Below are 17,508 nucleotides of genomic sequence, written 5' to 3' on the forward strand. Positions count from 1 at the left end.
AGTAAACATTATGACGTGAACAACCATCAATTCTCACAGTATGTAATTACAATATCCCTTTCTGGTCGACTAAGACATTGAGACCACCTCTCTTATTTACAGTGCTGCAGCATTACTTTCGAAGGCTGACGACGTCCCGGAAAACATCTGTGTGGCAGTCGTAGAGAGGCGTTAGGCGAACAATCCCTTTTGCCACCATGTGCACCTCTGGTTTGCTGTGTCATCCTTCTGCAGAGAGGTGCCATTAGTTGCAAGATTGACCAACACGGATCCTGCACCGTACACCGGCATCTCAGTGCCGTTCGACGAAGTTGGTACCGACTTGGTGACGAAGCTGACGATGTACTGTTGGAGAGCGTCAGCTACTGACGGAACGACGCCGCTTGGTGCACCGTTTCGGAAGACGTAAGGTGTCTGCTGGCCATGGATTCCAGGAGGGACTGCAAAACGCACTGGATTTCAAATGTATTAGCAAAGCTTCTGTGCGGAGGCTGCATGTGTTGAATGCAAAGAAGTACGGAAATCAAATGCACGAATGGTGTCACTTACGTGCATAAGCCTTATCACTGAACGCCTGGGCAATGTAGTGGGTGTTGCAAATGATGTTGACGTCCTCAACTGTGCCCAGGGCCCGCTGAAACTCGTCTTTGTACCCCAAAGATCCATCAAACACGGGAGGATAGAGGGTTGTGTTGATGAACTTTAGCGCGTCCTTTGAGATCGTTGGGAATGATGACGTGACCGTGGTGAGGTAGTCAGCGGACGAGTTTATCGTTGGGTTGGTAAAGGTAAGACCTTCCAAAGTGTTGTGCATCGTCATGATCCTGATGTCCTTGTTGAACGTCCCGTTCAGAAGTAGCTGACCAGGCAGAGCAGGAACGAGAGCGCCGTCCACGACGGGTCCATAGATATTGCTTCCATAGGATGCCTCGCTGTAGATTTGCAAGGCGTTGGCGGCGATGAGAACTTCGCTAGGCAACTTGCGGGCTTCGCTGAGAGATGTGACGTTCAAGAGGGCAAGGAAGTTGCTGAACGCTCGTTCGGCGCTGATCATCGTTGGCGAAGGGAGGAATGCGGGTGAGAGAAGGATGGCTTGGCTGAAGAGAGACTCGTTCTTGCGACCACCGAAGGCTGTCAGGTGATGCATGATTGACCCTGCACCTGCTGATCCTCCCATGACAGTAACTCTGTGTTTGTCGCCCCCGAAGAGGTGGATGCGCTGTTGAACCCATTCAAAAGCCAGTCGTTGGTCATAGAGCCCTGCATTCAGGGTCCCATTGGCAGAGACCTCCTTGCCCGCAAGCCAACCAAGGGCGCCGAGTCGGTAGTTGATGGAGACGTAGACGAAGCCCGAATTGCTTATTCTGAGAAGTTCGGCGGGGTTGAAGTCACCGTCACCTGTCTTGTCGCCGCTCGAGTAGCCACCGCCATAGACCTGCAAAGAAGGCGACTTAGCTTGCCGATTCAGAAATCGATTTCATGAAGACAAGCCACGACTTACATAGATCAAGACCGGCAAGCGATTTTCCTTCTTGGCAAAACCCGCCTTAGGTGTAATGACATCGAGGAAAAGGCAATCTTCAGTGGTGCGGGAATCTGCGCTGACGATAGCATCACTCTTGGGGACGGCAGCCATTGCGGCATTGTAGTCGAATGGTTGGCCGTTGAGATAGGCTTTCGAGAACTGGCCAGCTATGAGAGACCAATTTCCGGAAGATTGAGGGCACACGCGCCCGATGTCCCCGTTGTCGACGTGGCATTGCCGTCCGGTAGGCGCAATTGGTTCACGGAAGCGGAAATGTCCCGTGGGCGGCGCTGCGTAGCGGATGTTCGAGAAGTTGTAATAGCCACCAGTCTCCTGTGTGGATGTAAGTTGCTGATTACCTGAACCAAGGATATATGCGACCTACATTGAAACTGTTCGCTCGATATGATGCCTAGGAGGATATCAGCATCGCCAAGACTCAGCAACGTCAAAGGTTATCGGTATTTGGGATTCCATACGTAGGTCAGATCCACCACCGGCAAGTTGCTTGCCGGAGCCGCCAACGTGAAAGCGGCGAAAGAAAGAATTGGAAGCAAAAGATGCATGATGTTAGATAAGTTGGATGGAAGATGATCGCTGATGAGGTTGTAGTTGAGATGAGCCAACTGTGAGAAATGACTGCGAGGTTACGAGGTTTATATCAATTTTCCAACATCATCCATGGATGGCTAGATACTCTCCCATATCTGCCTCGGCACTTACCAGCTGATGGTGACTGAGATACACGCCATCCAGATGAGCGTTGGAGAAACAAGCCTCCACACAGGCGCCGATCCCTGAATCCTTCGACCATGGCGTCGGGACCTGTCTCTTAATAGGCGTGCCGAATTAGGTATAGTTTACGATGAGGCAGCCCTCCACGCTCACGCACGTCAGTAATGAGGTCAGTCCGTACTTTTAAAGTATGGTTTCGAATACCTTCGGATGCTCTTGATTCTTGCGTCGCCTGAGAAGTCACGACAAAACCACTTCCATATGGCATGCTGAAGAAGCTTATGTCAAGTCACTTTATTGACATCGCATGGAGAGTCGGAACAGTTCTAAGGATGGAAGAAAGTAAAACCCTTAAACCATTCACACAAGATCCGATGATAATTGCGCAGTTTATGATCAAACCGTCATATTTTTCTGCTCGGGGCACCTTAGAATGGTGGCATCTTGAGGCGAGACTGCTCATCGTACATTTGTTTAGTCAGGCAGGTATGGCATAGTCGGAAGCTACCATTTTGTGGCTTTGCGAAAAGGAACTAGTTTAGCTCAGCCATTTCCCGTAAACTATACCGGACCGGGAATGGCGGAAGGCTTACGATGAGTTAATTAGCTTTAAACTCTTCAGGGTGGAAACAAGCCCATAATATGACAAAGGACGTATGTAAGAAGCCACCCACGGTAATATTAGACATTCTGGACGTGGAATTCATTGCACAATTTTCCACTTTTGAACGGGCGTCGACAACAACGTCAACCTTAAAGCTAAAAGCGATGGCGGCCTCCTTCACACACTGCTCTCATTCCCCCGCCCGTTGTCCTGACTTGCGCATACCAGCCCCCCGCGACAAGCATGCTGCAGGTGTCCTGCAGCATGGCATCGTGGCGTTGCGTGCTCGGAGACAGGGTTTTGAAACGGACTCCAATGGTCCGCAGCGATACGGCCGTTAAATTTGTGTTGGTAAAAGTCGAAATTCGATATGCAGGAACGGAAGTTGTCGCCAGATACGGGCCAACGCGCGGAGGCGCAGTTCCCCAAACCAACATAACCGCCGTCAATCCTGGTCACCAACAGCGTTTCATTACTCGCCAACTCTGAGCGAATGTGCCTTGCGGTGGTCTGATCTAGTGTACTTAAGGAGAGGCTACTGTGTCAACGTGATGAAATGTGCCATACCTTTTCAGCTACCTCGCGATCCCACTCAACGCCAACTCTTTGGATAACGCATCATGATGTCCGCCGAAGCTTCATCCAAGGCCTCAAATAATGGCTCTTCCAATCGCACAAAGCGACCTACCTCATCTGGAGCACCCGTCACAAAGTCTAGACGGCGAAGTCATGTCACAGATGCACCCCAAATCGGGTCAATGTCATCTCCACTGGCTCCGACTCAACCTGGCCTGACCCCTCAAAAGGTGCGAAGGCGTGCTTCAAGTCAACTTTCACCCAGAGATATCGAAAGTCCCCCATACGATTTGCTCTCTTATGCCGGGGAGTTCCAAGAAACCGAATTTGATATGGACACGCCGAGCAGAAAGCCAGGACGCAGACTCCGATCGGCATCATCAGCATCGTCTTGCGCTTTCGAGTCATCGCCGCTTCGTCAGGAACATGCACAGCAGAACGCTCTCGATACAGACATTGAACAGGACGTCTTTTCTAGACCAGTACTTGAGAAGTCTCACACCTCGCCTGAGATGCACGAAGAGGCTGAGAGACGGCACCAGCGTCCAGATCTACCCGTCAGAGGTGCAAGCGATCCAGTTACTCGAAAAAGCCAATCTACTTCGCACATCGAACGAGACCTCCATAATCTTATCAAGGATGGACCCTCAGCAAAAAATAGAGAGCAACAGATTGGAAACATATACTTGTTCAAAGTCAAATCTGCAACAACCGACGTCGAGTTGCTCAAGATCGGGCGAACACAGAAGCCTGCTGAAACACGCCGCAAACAGATAAAGGGTGTTTGTCAACACATTCATATTGAAGAACATAGACGCGCGGTAGCTGAAATGATTGATTTTCACGGCTACGCTGAGAAGCTCGTCCATACTGAGTTGGCCAATTTTCAACACCAATGGGTGTGCTCTTGCGGCACCAGTCACCAAGAGTATTTTGACGTCAGGGAAGACCTTGCCGTCGAGGTCTTTACACGCTGGAGAGACTTTTGTAAACAAAAGCCCTGGGCCCCAGACGGGAAGATTTTGCCTGCCTGGGAACAGCGACTGGCAAACAAACCCAAATTCGGCGGCGACGAGCATGAGCCCGATCACTGGGAGCTTGCCAAGCATTGGAGAAGATTCACGTCACCAATGGCTGTGGAACGGATTGCTTCCGATGTGATACGGGTTTGGAAAGATCTCTTCCCGGAGCGTTGGCAATTTGTTGCCATAGCAGAGCTTCTCACGATAATCTGCGTCTCCCCGATCTCATTCTGGATCACTACATGGGCAGTTGTTATCGGGAGCTTGCTCTTGATCGACCTCGTAGTGATTCCCGACTTGCATCTTTTTAAATGGATCGACAGACTTATGAGCGGCGGCTTGCAACCTTTCAGATGGGGAGGTGGCGGCGAGCAAGGCGGAAAAGGTGACTGCAATCTCAGCCCATCACCAGAAGGTCACGGGATGCAGACGCACACCCCCAGTGAGCGGCCTACACGAGGAGTAAATCATCCGACGTTTACTTCCATGTACGTTGGAAGACATGATGACCCAAGTATCATGGCAGATTCCTCTCCTGGCGCTTTCCCTAGTGTATCCCCTGGTGCTACGGACTGTGAAAGCGACATGGAAGTTGGGGTTTGCTGCTCACCGTGCGCTGAGAAGGCTTCTAGACGCCGTACACCTGATATCAGAGTGGATCCTGCAAGTGCAAATCCTGAGGTCACTGTGGACGAAGATTCCGATATGGAAGTGGTTGAATGACTTAGCTTAAATGAACCTACACCAGGTATTTGAGGCGAATTACAAACACTCTATTGAATCATTACACCCTGCTCCACGACAGCAGCAGAGCCCGTTGTGAAAGAGTGTTCCACATAATTATGACATTCAAAGAGCAGACTTGTACGCCTCGAAGTCCCATCGCCCTCCATCCTTCCAGAATCCGTCCACAACGGGTTCTCGGGGCTTCTTCCCATCAACGACAACCTCGTTCAGCCAGCTCCAGTATGTAGTTGCCTTCCAGCCCTCCCTTTTCCAGTCGTTTATATCCCGATCAGGATCCTTGTTGAAAACAGGGAGCACATCCAGTAAGCTTGCGTCATGGGCAAGACAGACCATCACATCATCTCTCGTGTCAAGCTCACTCATTCTCGACACCGAGGCGGATGCTTTCTCGAGATCCGTGTATACATGCCCGCCATCAGGGAGATTGTACCACGAGGAGGTGCGAGCGGAGTCTTCATCCTTCGCACGAGGGTGATGAGGGGTGAAGAAGGAGCACGGGCAAACCGATCTCGAAGTCCAGTCATTGCGGAGAGAGATAGCGCTGGCGGGGATGTCCTTCGGTAGGGGCGTATCGGCTGTTGGGCGGAAGACGCCGGCAAAGTGGCAGATATCTCCGCCCAAGAATACGAAAGAAGCCCCGCCGGGTGCCGAGGAGGGGGTCGTTCGTGCGAGCGCGCAAATGTGCTCTGGTTGGTGACCAGGGGCATCAAGAAGGTAGAGCGACCCATCACCAAAGAAGTCCTGAGCCCTGAACTTCCCAACCATCAAGCCGCTGTCGAATTTCGCTTCCTCCAGCGGGCGGCCCTCAAACTCTGCCGTGGCCTCTGGATCACCGACTCCCCCAGGTCTTTCTTTATCAGAAAGATACCCGGGGCCCATGACCAGCTTCGTAGATTTGGGGAATAGGGCCATGTCACCGCGATGGTCAAAATGAGCATGCGACCAAATACAGCTGTCTGTTTCCGAGTAAATAGCTAGTCGCCTGATTTTCTCACAGCTTCTGATACTTACCAATGGTGTTCAAGTCAACGCCCCCCTTCGTGAGCACTTCATCAATGCCCTCATCAACCCTCATCCCGAAGATCACACATCCTTTCCCGATCAGCTGCAGCACGGCCTTGGGCAGCTTCCAGTAATCCTTGCGCGTGCCCAAGTCGAACAGTGCCTTCTTTCCCAGGTTTTCATTTTCGAGAAGAAAGGCAAGCGAACAGAAGTTGATGACCTCATGCCCCGCTACCACCGGCCTAGCGAAGGCGGTCATGTCCCCGACCATGGCGGTGGACGTGTCGATCAATTTGACGCGCACGACATTGTCGGACGCAGGTATGTTTGCCATTGTGAATTGTTTGATCCTGATAGCCTCTCAGTGATCCGATACTACGAGGTTGTTGTCAGAACAAAGTGAGGGGCCCGTTGCTCTCCCAGAACCTAAAAGCTGCCCAACCCTTCGACGTCATCCGATGAACCACAGTTCTCCACTTCCCCAGGTTGTCCGACGCAAACGCGGCAACCTTATTGATCGCATCAGCCCAACGTGCAGCCATGCAGCAAGCCTCCTGGAAATGATTACCCGGTCTCGGCATCAGATCGATCCTCAGAGTCACATTATTCCTCGGCGAGCTCCTACGTGAAGAGAGGAACATAGTCTCTTGATCTATGTAGTACACACTTTCAAAAGCAGTAACAGAGTCGAGAATCGTCGACATAGTCTCACAAACGCCTCGCGCGCCGCCGCCCCGCCGAATGCTCTAGTTTAGTAGGATATCGTACCCGTCGCCCATGATCCGAACCTCCTCGTTGCCCAGCCCGTACTTGCGCCGCACCAACTCGAAAATGATCAAGCCTGCGCTGGTGCTCGGCACCTGGCGAATCGTGTTCCACCAGAACCCGCGCCACAGCCATCGCCGCATGCTCAGCCCTTCCTTTTGCGCCTCCAGGCAGCATTCCGACCACGTCTCTTGATACGCGCGATAGTAGGCCCTGAACATCCTCCAACCCTGCTTCTGCTGGTTCGGGTCTGCGCCCTTCAGTTCTCGAAGTTTGGCGGCTTTGGCGTCTAGTTCTTCTAATCGGTCCCAATGTTCTACTTGCACGTGCGTTAATGGGTGAAGAACGACTTGCTGGGTGATTGAGGCGGTGATGCCGGCGAGTAGTAGAAACGCTGGCTCGATGGCGTAGTGAGGGCGGATAATGAGTGGTTGGTTATTCTCCCCAAGGACATCCTTTGTCGTTGGTCGCTTCTGGGCCATAAAGTCGACAATGTGCTCTTCCAACCCGCCGTAATACCAGGACACAAACTTGTAGTAGCCCTGTGCCTTTACGTATTCAAATACGCTGAAAAAAATGGCACTTCCCAGACTGTCCTTGGTGAGAGACAAGCCCCAGCCTGCAAAGATACCCCGCGGTCCGATTTCCCTCAGCTTTTCCGCGCTAAAGGTCCACATGCTCTTTGGCTTCCCTCCCTGGCCGGTCATGAGATCCCGATGGTCGTACCTCGCTTGGATGGCATCCAAGGGCGCAGCGACAAAGCTCTGCAGGCCTCCAGCGAGTAATCCCGCCGTGAACGTTTGGTAGGGCTGCGGCGGAGGGTAGACCGTTTTTCTTGACTTGCTGCTCGGCTCATGAAGGGCACCCAGGATCGTGAGGTAGCTGGTGTACAGCACCGCTCCGACGCCCACGTTCGCAATGAGCGGCGGCAGTACCTGGTGCGGGAGAACACCCCAGCCATGCTGCTTGACAGCGGAGGTGAGGACACCGGGTGTCGTGCCCCTCAGGTAAAACCATGCCTGGCGCAGCCCGAGATGAAGCCTTGAACCGCCTTCCTTGGCAGCAGCCTGCGCGAGGAGCTCGGTCTGCGCCTGGTGCACGCTGCGCGCGTAGGCGAGGTAGTCGACGCGGGTGCGGAAGAAGGCCTTTACCGGGGCACGGAAGTAGAAGGCGACGACCTGGGCGCTCAGGGCGCGGACGCCGGCTGCCGATGCCGCGGTCGCGGCGTTGCTGCGCGGGTTCTTGTCCGGAAGCGGCGCGTCCGGCGGAAGGACGGGCAGCAAGCCGGTGTATGGGTCGTAGGTGGTGGTGTCGTCATCGCGACGCCTCGTCATTGTTTGCTGCTACAACTGCGAAACATCATTCCCTTTGCTAGCGAAGTCTCTGTTTCTGGAGCGAGTTCAAATCGGCAGAACTTGGCGTCGGTTGCGATCGGGTTTGTGATGACTAAGCGCATGACGTAGAACTTTGCTTATGCATTGTCATGCTCCACATTTGTGCAAGGTTTGTGTCTCTCCTTGTTCGATCCATCTGGATGAGTTCGACTGTCCATACCGCAAAAAACTTCAAATTTCAAGCTAGACATGGTGTCCAAATTTTAAATCTACAAATTCACTGCGAAAAAACCTTGAGGCATGATTGGGCTGCACAACTAATGTCCGCTGGAGATTTCGTGATCCTCAAACCAAGCTTCAATCTTCCCGGTCTCCTTGTTGTGGGTGCTGTTCGCCTTGTTCCACTGACCCTTCCCTGCAAGTGCCATATTAACTCGTTCGGCCTCATTGGCATCGTATCCAACGACACCTTCAAGGTATTCCTTATAGCCAAGCCAAGTATGTTCCTGTGCCCACCTCTGCACCGCGCCCAGGTCTCGACACTTCCGGTCATGGTTGTGGTTGTTGAAAGCAACGAACTCGTTTGATCCCGACATTGAAACATCTGTAAGGTCGCATAAGGCTACAACCTCTTGAAAGCACCAACGTAGGCTCGGCGAAGGCAGGGCGAGTGCACTTACCGACGTTGCACATGATCTCCTCTCTCAGATGGTCTACACAGTGCATTGTGTGGATGTCATTGCGCGGCCATTTCTCCATCGGCACATTCGAGATCAACCTGTTTCGTATGCGGTACTGTTTTCATTAGCTTCACAGTTAGGTGATTATGAGAATTTGGCCTTCATACCAAGCAGTGGAGGGAGTGGAAGACGTTCACCTAAGTAACGGTTAATCTACGTATTCACGAAAGTGAAGAAGATGGCCTACTTGATAGACTCGGAGTTGCGGATCATGAGGGTATGTAACAGTGGGTGGGAGATTGTTGCGCTCCGCCCACGCGTCGTCAACAGTCACGATACCGGTGTCTGAAGAAAAAGAAGCGTAAGTTGACAGTCCAGCCCGGTGTCATGATGGCGGGTTGATTCTCGTCGGGGGCTCCTACATGTCTTCAAATCATTCCAGAATTTGTCGGCATCTTTCGACGGATCTGCTGCGTCGACAATCCTGTACGGAGTCCCAGTCGCGTTGTACTTTTCGAATGCAAGGTCTACCAGGCTTAACGTTAGACTGACGATAATGAAGACCGGGCATTAAATTCAAGACACTCACAATCATGCTTGTCGTACGTGTCGCTAGGTCTCTCGTTGCCTAGTAGTGTGTACCGGAAGACCACGAAGCTGAACAGAAGAATGGGCACTTGGCAGAAGACGAAAGCCAGGACAAGCTTCGAAGTCGAGAGTGACCTCGGGGGCCGATCGTCCGAAATGGAGATCTCGCACCGGCTGCAGACGTGGCCGTTGTCGACCGAACTCTCGTCATCTGACAGCAGCTTGTAGCTACTAGTTTCAGGCTTGCCTGATCCCATGGTGAAAGACGAAGGGTGCTATGAAGGCCAATAACGCAAGTGGAAAGGGTTTGAACGACAATCGTGGCGTGACGGTGTGACTTGGAGAATTTCTCTGATATACCGAGACAAAAGGCTAGTCAAGAAGGGTGGGCAACGTCAACCGTCTTGCGACACCCCCGCGATGATGGCGTGAGTCGGCCCTGACAATCAACCTCTCAATCAACCGATGAAGATGTTTGCTACAACTGCCCGCAAAAACATCGCCTCAATTCTTCGGCGGAACTCGAGCAAACTTCCAGCTTTTCGGAAATTGCAGGAAACCGGGCTACGTTCACAAAATCTTGTTGGTTCCAACAACAAGCAAACAGGTAAAAAGGCACATTCCTAAAGGGGCCATCCGACGAAGTCTGAGACACGCCACCTCGTTGAAATCATTTCCAGAACCCAGTTGTTTGGTAAATTGCGTGAGGTACCCTGGAAGACTTGGTCTTCGAACTAACCTGTCAGTGTTTGTTGGGTCAGCACCATTTGCTAACGAAAGCATTTACAGCTTAGCAGCTAAGGGTGGCACAGCCTCTGTGCCCGTCATGGCCGGAGGGTATCCCAGTTCCAACGGAAGTTCCAACGAAAGCGAGTAAAGCTGTGCCGCTATTCATCACAACATTTGGAATCATAATCGTAGGCAAAAGAGGAAGGTGGCTCCACCGCTGGACATGGAAACTGAGAGTCCAAAGGCTCGTTGTACACGAAACCAGTCCAAAGTGTGAGATCGATATCGAATTACGAACATGGACATGAGTTATATGCTTGGGAATAACGACATCATCTGTGATGATACTTTCTCCTATAATAGTTAAGGCCTTTTGTAAGCGCGAGTGAAATGCTTGGACTTAGGTAGATGAGAAGCGTTTTAGACGTAGACAACGATTTCATGATATAGTATTGCGGTATCTGTGGGCGCCTTGCGATCTTAAGGCACACGAAATCACACTTCAAAAGGCTTTGTTTCAGGAACGAGTGAATCATTGGTCAGGTACCTCATGGTACAGTTGTCTAAGCCTAACTACCAACTCAGCCCGCCATGCATCCTTCAAGCCGCCAGTTTTCCGCGACACCATAAGACTGTTGCGTTCAGGTTCATCAGTCCGTCTTGACATGTTGCGGCTTGTGTGATTCGCGCCTTTTGAGTAAACTATTAGAATATCAGTCAGACTTACAGCTCAGGTTGTGAGGTAACGCCGCTGACCTACTTTACTCGGTGATAGCTTCACCGGCCTCAGAGTCCTCAACCGGACCTTCATCGCCAAAGGAGGCAATGGAAGGGCTCAGGTCAAACCATCTGCGCCTAGCTTTCGCTGCCTCGTCAGAAGCACCAGCATCGGCGTCCTCGACCGGACCTTCGTCACCGAAAGAGGCAATTGAGGGGCTGAGGTCGAACCATCGTGGCTTTACATCGGCCTTCGAGTCGATGGGTGCCGCAAGAATAGGGGCAGCGAGGGCACCCAGGGCAATGATCACTCGAATGAGTTGCATCGTTGAAAGCAAAAAAGAGGTGGAGTGGGATGGAATGTGAATTGATAACGCGGTGGAGGCTTGAGGTATGCTGTAAAAAGAAGTATCTTCAAAGATTTGCAGCCTTCATGAGAGTCAATTTGGTGGGATTGCTACCAATATTTATATCACTAATACAGACATGATCGTGCCGCGATGAGCCATTTCCTCTTTTAGCTCTCGGTGTCCTCTGAGTACGGGATTTATCAGATCTGCCTGTCATAGTTTTAAGACAAGTGCATCGAGACGCCTGCTTGGACCAAACAAGAGGCCCTCTACCTTCCCCTTTCGTACATCCGGTCGGTTCAAACACAGACAATCTGAGATTATGACAGCTCATACAGAGAGCGTCGGTGCCTCTCACCCCCTGAAAGCCCGTCATCCAGCTTGTTAGAAGGTCACACCACTCATCTTGACTGAGTACCAATCAAGCCTTTCCTACAGCTGAGACGTTGGAAGCGAGTCTGGTACCGTGTATTCCCCAGCCTTCGCGATTAATTGTTTCCCGCTCAACAGCTTCTGTTGTTGAACCGAGGCAAATATACCCTTACGTTCGAGATCTTTATCCACTCTGGCGACTGATAGAAGTGCAGAATCTTGCAGCTCATGAGCTTGGTCGCGATGTTGTTATGCTCACCAGGGATGATGCATGTTCTGCAGACATCACATGGGCCAAGGTATCTGTGAAGGATCGAGTGTGTTTGCTCTTGGCAGCAAACTTGCGGGCGGGGATTCACCAACACGGCGCAGACGACCCGAGAGCCTGGGACGCCACCAACAAGCTGCAAAATGCACAGTTGATCCATGGAGATGCATTGTAATTATTGCGAGCATTCGTCAAGTCTTTGGTTCTGAGTTGTGACGAGAACCGAGAACCGCCGGTGCGGCGCATGAGGCGTAGTCAGAGTAATCTGGCGACCAGCATTTCTGGGGACTTTGGCCAGCACACAAAATACCCCTGAGTCACAGCTGAGGCCCCAATGATCTCATTTCTGTACACAGACATACATGAGAGAAGATATGTTCTCACAGTTTATTCTACGTATCTATTGACGCTGCTCAAACTTTCCGACAGCTCAAGCCGTAATCTAAGAGTGCCAGACCAGTGATGTATGTGTAGGGGAGGCAAGTTCCGTGCTTGCGATAAAGCGGGAGTCACTTGCTTAGAAGCGTTATCCGTGTAGCCAGGCCAAGTACCTATGTGCATGAATTCTCCGAAATGTCCGACTCATACCTGTTGGCGTGCTGAGCCTAAAGGGGATCCTCAAATAACCGAGGTTGTTACGATGAAGCTCCAGAGCCCTTTAGTTCACCTCCGTATTCAATAAGTACTTTACGAATTGAGCTGGATGGGAGGCTGAAATATTTCAAATGCTTGTGCTTTTTTTCGCATTAGAAAAGTCAGATATACTTGGAGGGTATAAGCCTTCAGTATGCCGGCAAGAAGGTTTACGCATATGAGCTAACGTCCGTCACGATTGTGAAGGGTGACTTGCACGCTTGGCGTCTTCTCGCACAACCACGGCTGCGCAGTGCAACACTGTGCCTCAAATTTCAAAATGGACCTTCGAATTTCGAAGCAAGCACTTTAGTCAAGTCGGTGGGATGTGGGAGGTGTTCGGGTGAAGCGCCTGCAGCGACGAGGCTCCATTCTCACGCAGCCGCCTTTACCGGGGCAGTTCGTTGGTACCGCAGCATCCACCATGAACTGTTGGCTGGATCCGGCCCAGCAGGATATCAGTAATCACATGATTCGCTGCATTCTCTTGATTTACTTGGTGACACCAACCCTTTTTACAGTTCAGTGGTGCTCTCAGAACCGAGCTTTCGTGGTTCTAGCGTTAAATTCTACTTCGAGCCAAATGCATGTCCGCGATTGAAAGCCCGTTGTTTCGCACGAGTCGTATTTGCCTGGCTTGATTCTGCTTCATATGTGTAGGTTGCTGTCTAAGTAGGCCTTCTTGAATCCGTTACATATTCTTCCGATTAGACATGAAGGTTGGCTCAGAGATAGGAGAATGCGCGTGGTCGCTGACCTGAGCTCCTATTCGCACCTTTCTAGCCGTCGCAGAGCGGTCTTGCTGAGTGCTCACATGCCTGGCATCAAGTAACAGTACACGTTACAAAATTTCACACGTCGCGACCGAGGTGTACGAATCGTGAAGGAGAGAAAACAGAAACTACTCTCCTGCCGGTATCAACTGGTTCCGTGAAGCATGTAAGAAATTGAAGTCTCTTGTCTTCATCAACGAAAGCTCTTCATTTGAAGGGCGACCGCGCCGATCACTCATCATCGCCGCCTCTGTCATTTCTTTTAATATGGTTGCAACTTCCGGTTTGGAACTGCGTTCATGCATCTGCCCCGATTGTATCCAAACTCGGCTGCAATTATTCATCTATACTTGACCTCATTTGGAAGTCGCATCCTGAGCAGGTTTATTGGCGACCACGACACATCATGAGCTGCTCAACACCAAGCTCAGAACATGTCGAAGGAGCCCTCAAGGAAGTTGGACCAAGCTGACTGCTGCGCACCGGTGGAAATCTTTTTCGCAGGCGAGACTTGCCATAATCAGGACGACAAGTTCGAATATGTGTCTACTCAGGCAAGCTTCCTATATCAAATACATGCTCGTAGAGAGTTGCCTTACGGTTCTTCCGCGTGGTACAACTCGCCTACAGTCCCGTTAACCTACCAACACAGCCCGTAAATAAGTACGGTCATTGGCTCAAAGGCTCGGGAAGACCCCACTTCATGATCGGCAACGATTCCGATATCACCTCGGACTAGCCCCACTATGGGATTTAGACTCTCTGCCACCGGAGGAAGGGCGGGTCCTCGGCGGCCCCGTCTTTCTTCGACTTTGAGCTCTATTTTGATGAAAGACGGCATGACCCGCCCTGGAAGACCGGAACATTCTCAGGAGAGGCGAGCAGAATACTCGGTGGATGACAGTTCATGAGCTCACCGACGCCCACAACCCGAAGGCGGTGCCGAATCGGCCGCAGACTTGGTGCGGCGAAGACCATACATGGCGAGCTTCTACAGAGCGCGCAGTCGTAATGGGCGTAAAAGCCCCTTTCCAGACCTTTCTTCTTGTGGGGTTGTCCCGAAGGAAGGGCTCTGCTGTACAGGAGCTTACGACTCACGACTCATCTTAAGGCTCATGCAGGCGTCCTTTATTTCACCTGAAGAGCGTAAACAAGAGGGTATTCTGGGATCCGAGAGACAGGAAACTGTGTAGAAGGCTCCACCGAGATGGAAAACTTCCGCGGTCGATGTTGGCTCGGGAATTTTGCTGTGGCTTTCGTCTGCTGGAACAGTGCGCCGTCATCACGTTACGCCGTGATCTACGCCACAAAATGGGTACGACCTTAGTATACTATCTTGCTCAAGCTTGACTCGGTTTAAGCTCTAGCCCCCAAGGCCAAAAGCTCTCCGGGCATGGATGCCGCGTGATTTGTGGGGAGAAAAATTTCCGCTGGGGTAGAACTTGAGCGTAGTGAGGTCATTCCGTTGAAGCTTGCTCGTGAGCTATCCTCTGAGAGGGCTCAAAGTAAGACACATGGCTGAGGGCCCTAAGGGCAGACGCGTAACGCGTTACTGCCACAAAGACAGCGCAGAAGATTGTACAGGACCAGAGTTACGTGGCACCCCGGTCTTCTGATGTTGTACCCGAGGTGCTAAATCAGACATTTCAATGCAAGGAACATGTCCCGACAAATGGAAAGACGGGTCTCCACACGAGCCAGGTTCGTCCCGACTCCTAGCCTGCCAGCCTTACCAGCCAATATGGCATTCCCGTTCATCGTGGCTGACGTGGACGGAGCTTGCCGACATAGGGGCTACTCGGCCCCCATCATATCTATCGGGCCAACTGGGGTCGATGCGAGAGCTCCAGATCACGGCCCTACTGCGCCTCTGCACTATGAGGCGTACCTACGGGACATGTGTGGGGGGATGTTCTCAATCGCAATGCGACGGGGACTGTCGGACAGCGACCTCGTCGTCGAGGGTTGAATAACGATGATCATGTTTATAAAAGCAGTCGTCCCAACTTTGTGTTTGTGGTCTTGAAACTCCTCACCATCTCAGGTTGTTTCCCTTTCTCTCCATCCACATTCGTTTCAACTATAATCCTAGGGCGTTTCCATCTTAACTTCACAAGCATGCCTCAGCTCTCCAAGGCGGCTGTCCGCGCCCTCGCGGCTGCTGCTAACGCGGCTTCTCTCACCGATCTCTGCACCGTCGAAAACGTCCAGAACGCGCTCCCCGCGAACGGCACTCTTCTCGGAGTTGATCTCCTTCCTTCCACCGTCACCGCGGCCGCGGTCTACAACGCCACCACCGGCGGCGGCGGCATGGGTGGAGCTTCCTCCGGCAGCTCGGCCACTTACAGCTACTGCAACGTGACGGTCCACTACACCCACACCGGCCACGGCGACAAGGTCGTCCTCAAGTACGCCTTCCCCAGCCCCGACGACTTCAAGAACCGTTTCTACGTCGCCGGAGGAGGTGGCTACTCCCTCTCCAGCGACGCCACCGGCGGTCTGGCCTACGGCGCTGCTTCCGGTGCCACCGACGCCGGCTACGACGCCTTCAACAACGACTACATGTCCCAGGTCCTCTACGGCAACGGCTCCATCAACTGGGATGCGACCCACATGTTCGGCTACCAGGCCCTGGGCGAGATGACCCAGGTCGGCAAGGCCGTTTCCAAGAGCTTGTACAGCTTGGCCGATGACCAGAAGGTCTACACTTACTACGAGGGCTGCTCCGACGGTGGTCGTGAGGGTATGTCCCAGGTCCAGCGCTGGGGTGAGGAGTACGACGGTGTCATTGCCGGTGCCCCTGCTTTCCGCTTTGCCCACCAGCAGGTCCTCCACGTCTACTCTTCTGCCGTTGAGCATGTTCAGGATTACCTGCCCCCTCCCTGCGAGTTGGCCAAGATCGTCAACTCCACCATCGCTGCCTGCGATTCGCTCGACGGAAGAACTGATGGCGTTATCTCCCGTACCGACCTCTGCAAGCTCAACTTCGACCTGAAGTCCGTCATCGGCGAGTCCTACTACTGCGCTGAGAAGAACAGCACCTCTCTCGGCTTCGGCTTCAACAAGAGAGGCCTCAACAAGAGACAGGCCGCCGGCAGCACCACCAGCTACCAGCCCGCCCAGAACGGCTCCGTCTCCGCGGAGGGTGTCGCCGTCGCCCAGGCCATCTACGACGGTATCTTCAACTCCGCCGGCGAGCGCGCCTACCTCTCCTGGCAGATCGGTTCCGAGCTCGGTGACGCTGCCACCGTCTACAACTCTGACACCGGCGCCTGGGAGCTCTCCATCCCTTCCACCGGCGGCGAGTACGTCACCCGCTTCATTCAGCTCCTCGAGCTCGACAACCTCTCCGACATGAACAACGTCACCTACGACACCCTCGTCCACTGGATCAACACCGGCTTCCTCCGCTACTACGACACACTCCAGACCACCTACCCCGACCTGAGCACCTTCCAGTCCTCCGGCGGCAAGCTCCTCCACTACCACGGCGAGTCCGACTCCTCCATCCCCGCCGCCTCCTCCGTCCACTACTGGCAGTCCGTCCGCTCCATCATGTACCCCAACGCGACCGACGAGGCAGCCCAGCAGGCTCTCCAGGACTGGTACCAGTTCTACCTCGTCCCCGGCGCCGGCCACTGCGGCACCAACAGCCTCCAGCCCGGCCCCTACCCCCAGAACAACATGAACATCATGATCGACTGGGTCGAGAACGGCAACAAGCCCGACCGCCTAAACGCCACCGTCACCTCTTCCACCAACGTCAACGCCGGCGAGACCCAGATGCTCTGCCAGTGGCCCTCGCGCCCTCTCTGGAAGGGCAACAGCTCCGACTTTGACTGCGTTGACGACGCCAAGTCCATCGACAGCTGGACCTACACCTTCCCCGCCTTCAAGGTCCCCGTCTACTAAGCGTCTCTTTTCGCTTAAGTCTACACGAAACCGATTTTCTTATTGTTGAAAAAGCGTGAAGTTGCCAAGAGGGTGGTGACTGTTGAGATAGAAGTTGCTTGTGGATAGTATCTGGGATGGCTTTGCATTTCTATTCGTACATTTGGTAGCCTTACCTTTAGGGCTCTATCCGAGTC

General features: G+C 52.7%; 7 protein-coding genes across 7 annotated transcripts; 2 read left to right on the forward strand and 5 right to left on the reverse strand.

Moving 5' to 3' along the window:
- Positions 1-171: 171 nt before the first annotated feature.
- On the reverse strand, positions 172-2,091 carry GCG54_00013352 (Carboxylesterase patB; the record flags this gene model as incomplete). Its single annotated transcript, XM_045413208.1, has 5 exons — positions 172-452; positions 550-1,435; positions 1,502-1,858; positions 1,911-1,937; positions 2,005-2,091. 5 exons carry the CDS (start codon positions 2,089-2,091, stop codon positions 172-174), a joined length of 1,638 nt encoding a protein of 545 aa, XP_045262404.1.
- Positions 2,092-3,952: 1,861 nt separating this feature from the next.
- Positions 3,953-5,185, forward strand: GCG54_00013353 (uncharacterized protein; the record flags this gene model as incomplete). The annotated part of the gene is made up of 1 exon (XM_045413209.1): positions 3,953-5,185. The coding sequence occupies one exon, from the start codon at positions 3,953-3,955 to the stop codon at positions 5,183-5,185; it is 1,233 nt and encodes a 410-aa protein (XP_045262405.1).
- A 126-nt stretch (positions 5,186-5,311) lies between these two features.
- GCG54_00013354 (Cytochrome P450 monooxygenase andK) lies at positions 5,312-6,545 on the reverse strand (the record flags this gene model as incomplete). The annotated part of the gene is made up of 2 exons (XM_045413210.1): positions 5,312-6,165; positions 6,221-6,545. The coding sequence occupies 2 exons, from the start codon at positions 6,543-6,545 to the stop codon at positions 5,312-5,314; spliced, it is 1,179 nt and encodes a 392-aa protein (XP_045262406.1).
- Positions 6,546-6,957: 412 nt separating this feature from the next.
- Positions 6,958-8,310, reverse strand: GCG54_00013355 (uncharacterized protein; the record flags this gene model as incomplete). The annotated part of the gene is made up of 1 exon (XM_045413211.1): positions 6,958-8,310. One exon carries the CDS (start codon positions 8,308-8,310, stop codon positions 6,958-6,960), a length of 1,353 nt encoding a protein of 450 aa, XP_045262407.1.
- A 317-nt stretch (positions 8,311-8,627) lies between these two features.
- GCG54_00013356 (uncharacterized protein) lies at positions 8,628-9,835 on the reverse strand (the record flags this gene model as incomplete). The annotated part of the gene is made up of 6 exons (XM_045413212.1): positions 8,628-8,914; positions 8,991-9,105; positions 9,158-9,187; positions 9,238-9,335; positions 9,413-9,517; positions 9,580-9,835. 6 exons carry the CDS (start codon positions 9,833-9,835, stop codon positions 8,628-8,630), a joined length of 891 nt encoding a protein of 296 aa, XP_045262408.1.
- Positions 9,836-11,068: 1,233 nt separating this feature from the next.
- Positions 11,069-11,350, reverse strand: GCG54_00013357 (uncharacterized protein; the record flags this gene model as incomplete). The annotated part of the gene is made up of 1 exon (XM_045413213.1): positions 11,069-11,350. The coding sequence occupies one exon, from the start codon at positions 11,348-11,350 to the stop codon at positions 11,069-11,071; it is 282 nt and encodes a 93-aa protein (XP_045262409.1).
- Positions 11,351-15,538: 4,188 nt separating this feature from the next.
- Positions 15,539-17,332, forward strand: GCG54_00013358 (Tannase; the record flags this gene model as incomplete). The annotated part of the gene is made up of 1 exon (XM_045413214.1): positions 15,539-17,332. One exon carries the CDS (start codon positions 15,539-15,541, stop codon positions 17,330-17,332), a length of 1,794 nt encoding a protein of 597 aa, XP_045262410.1.
- Positions 17,333-17,508: the final 176 nt, after the last annotated feature.

The sequence above is a fragment of the Colletotrichum gloeosporioides genome (genome assembly GCF_011800055.1).
Source record: "Colletotrichum gloeosporioides strain Lc1 chromosome Unknown consensus_55, whole genome shotgun sequence".
Taxonomy (NCBI): Eukaryota; Fungi; Ascomycota; class Sordariomycetes; order Glomerellales; family Glomerellaceae; genus Colletotrichum; species Colletotrichum gloeosporioides.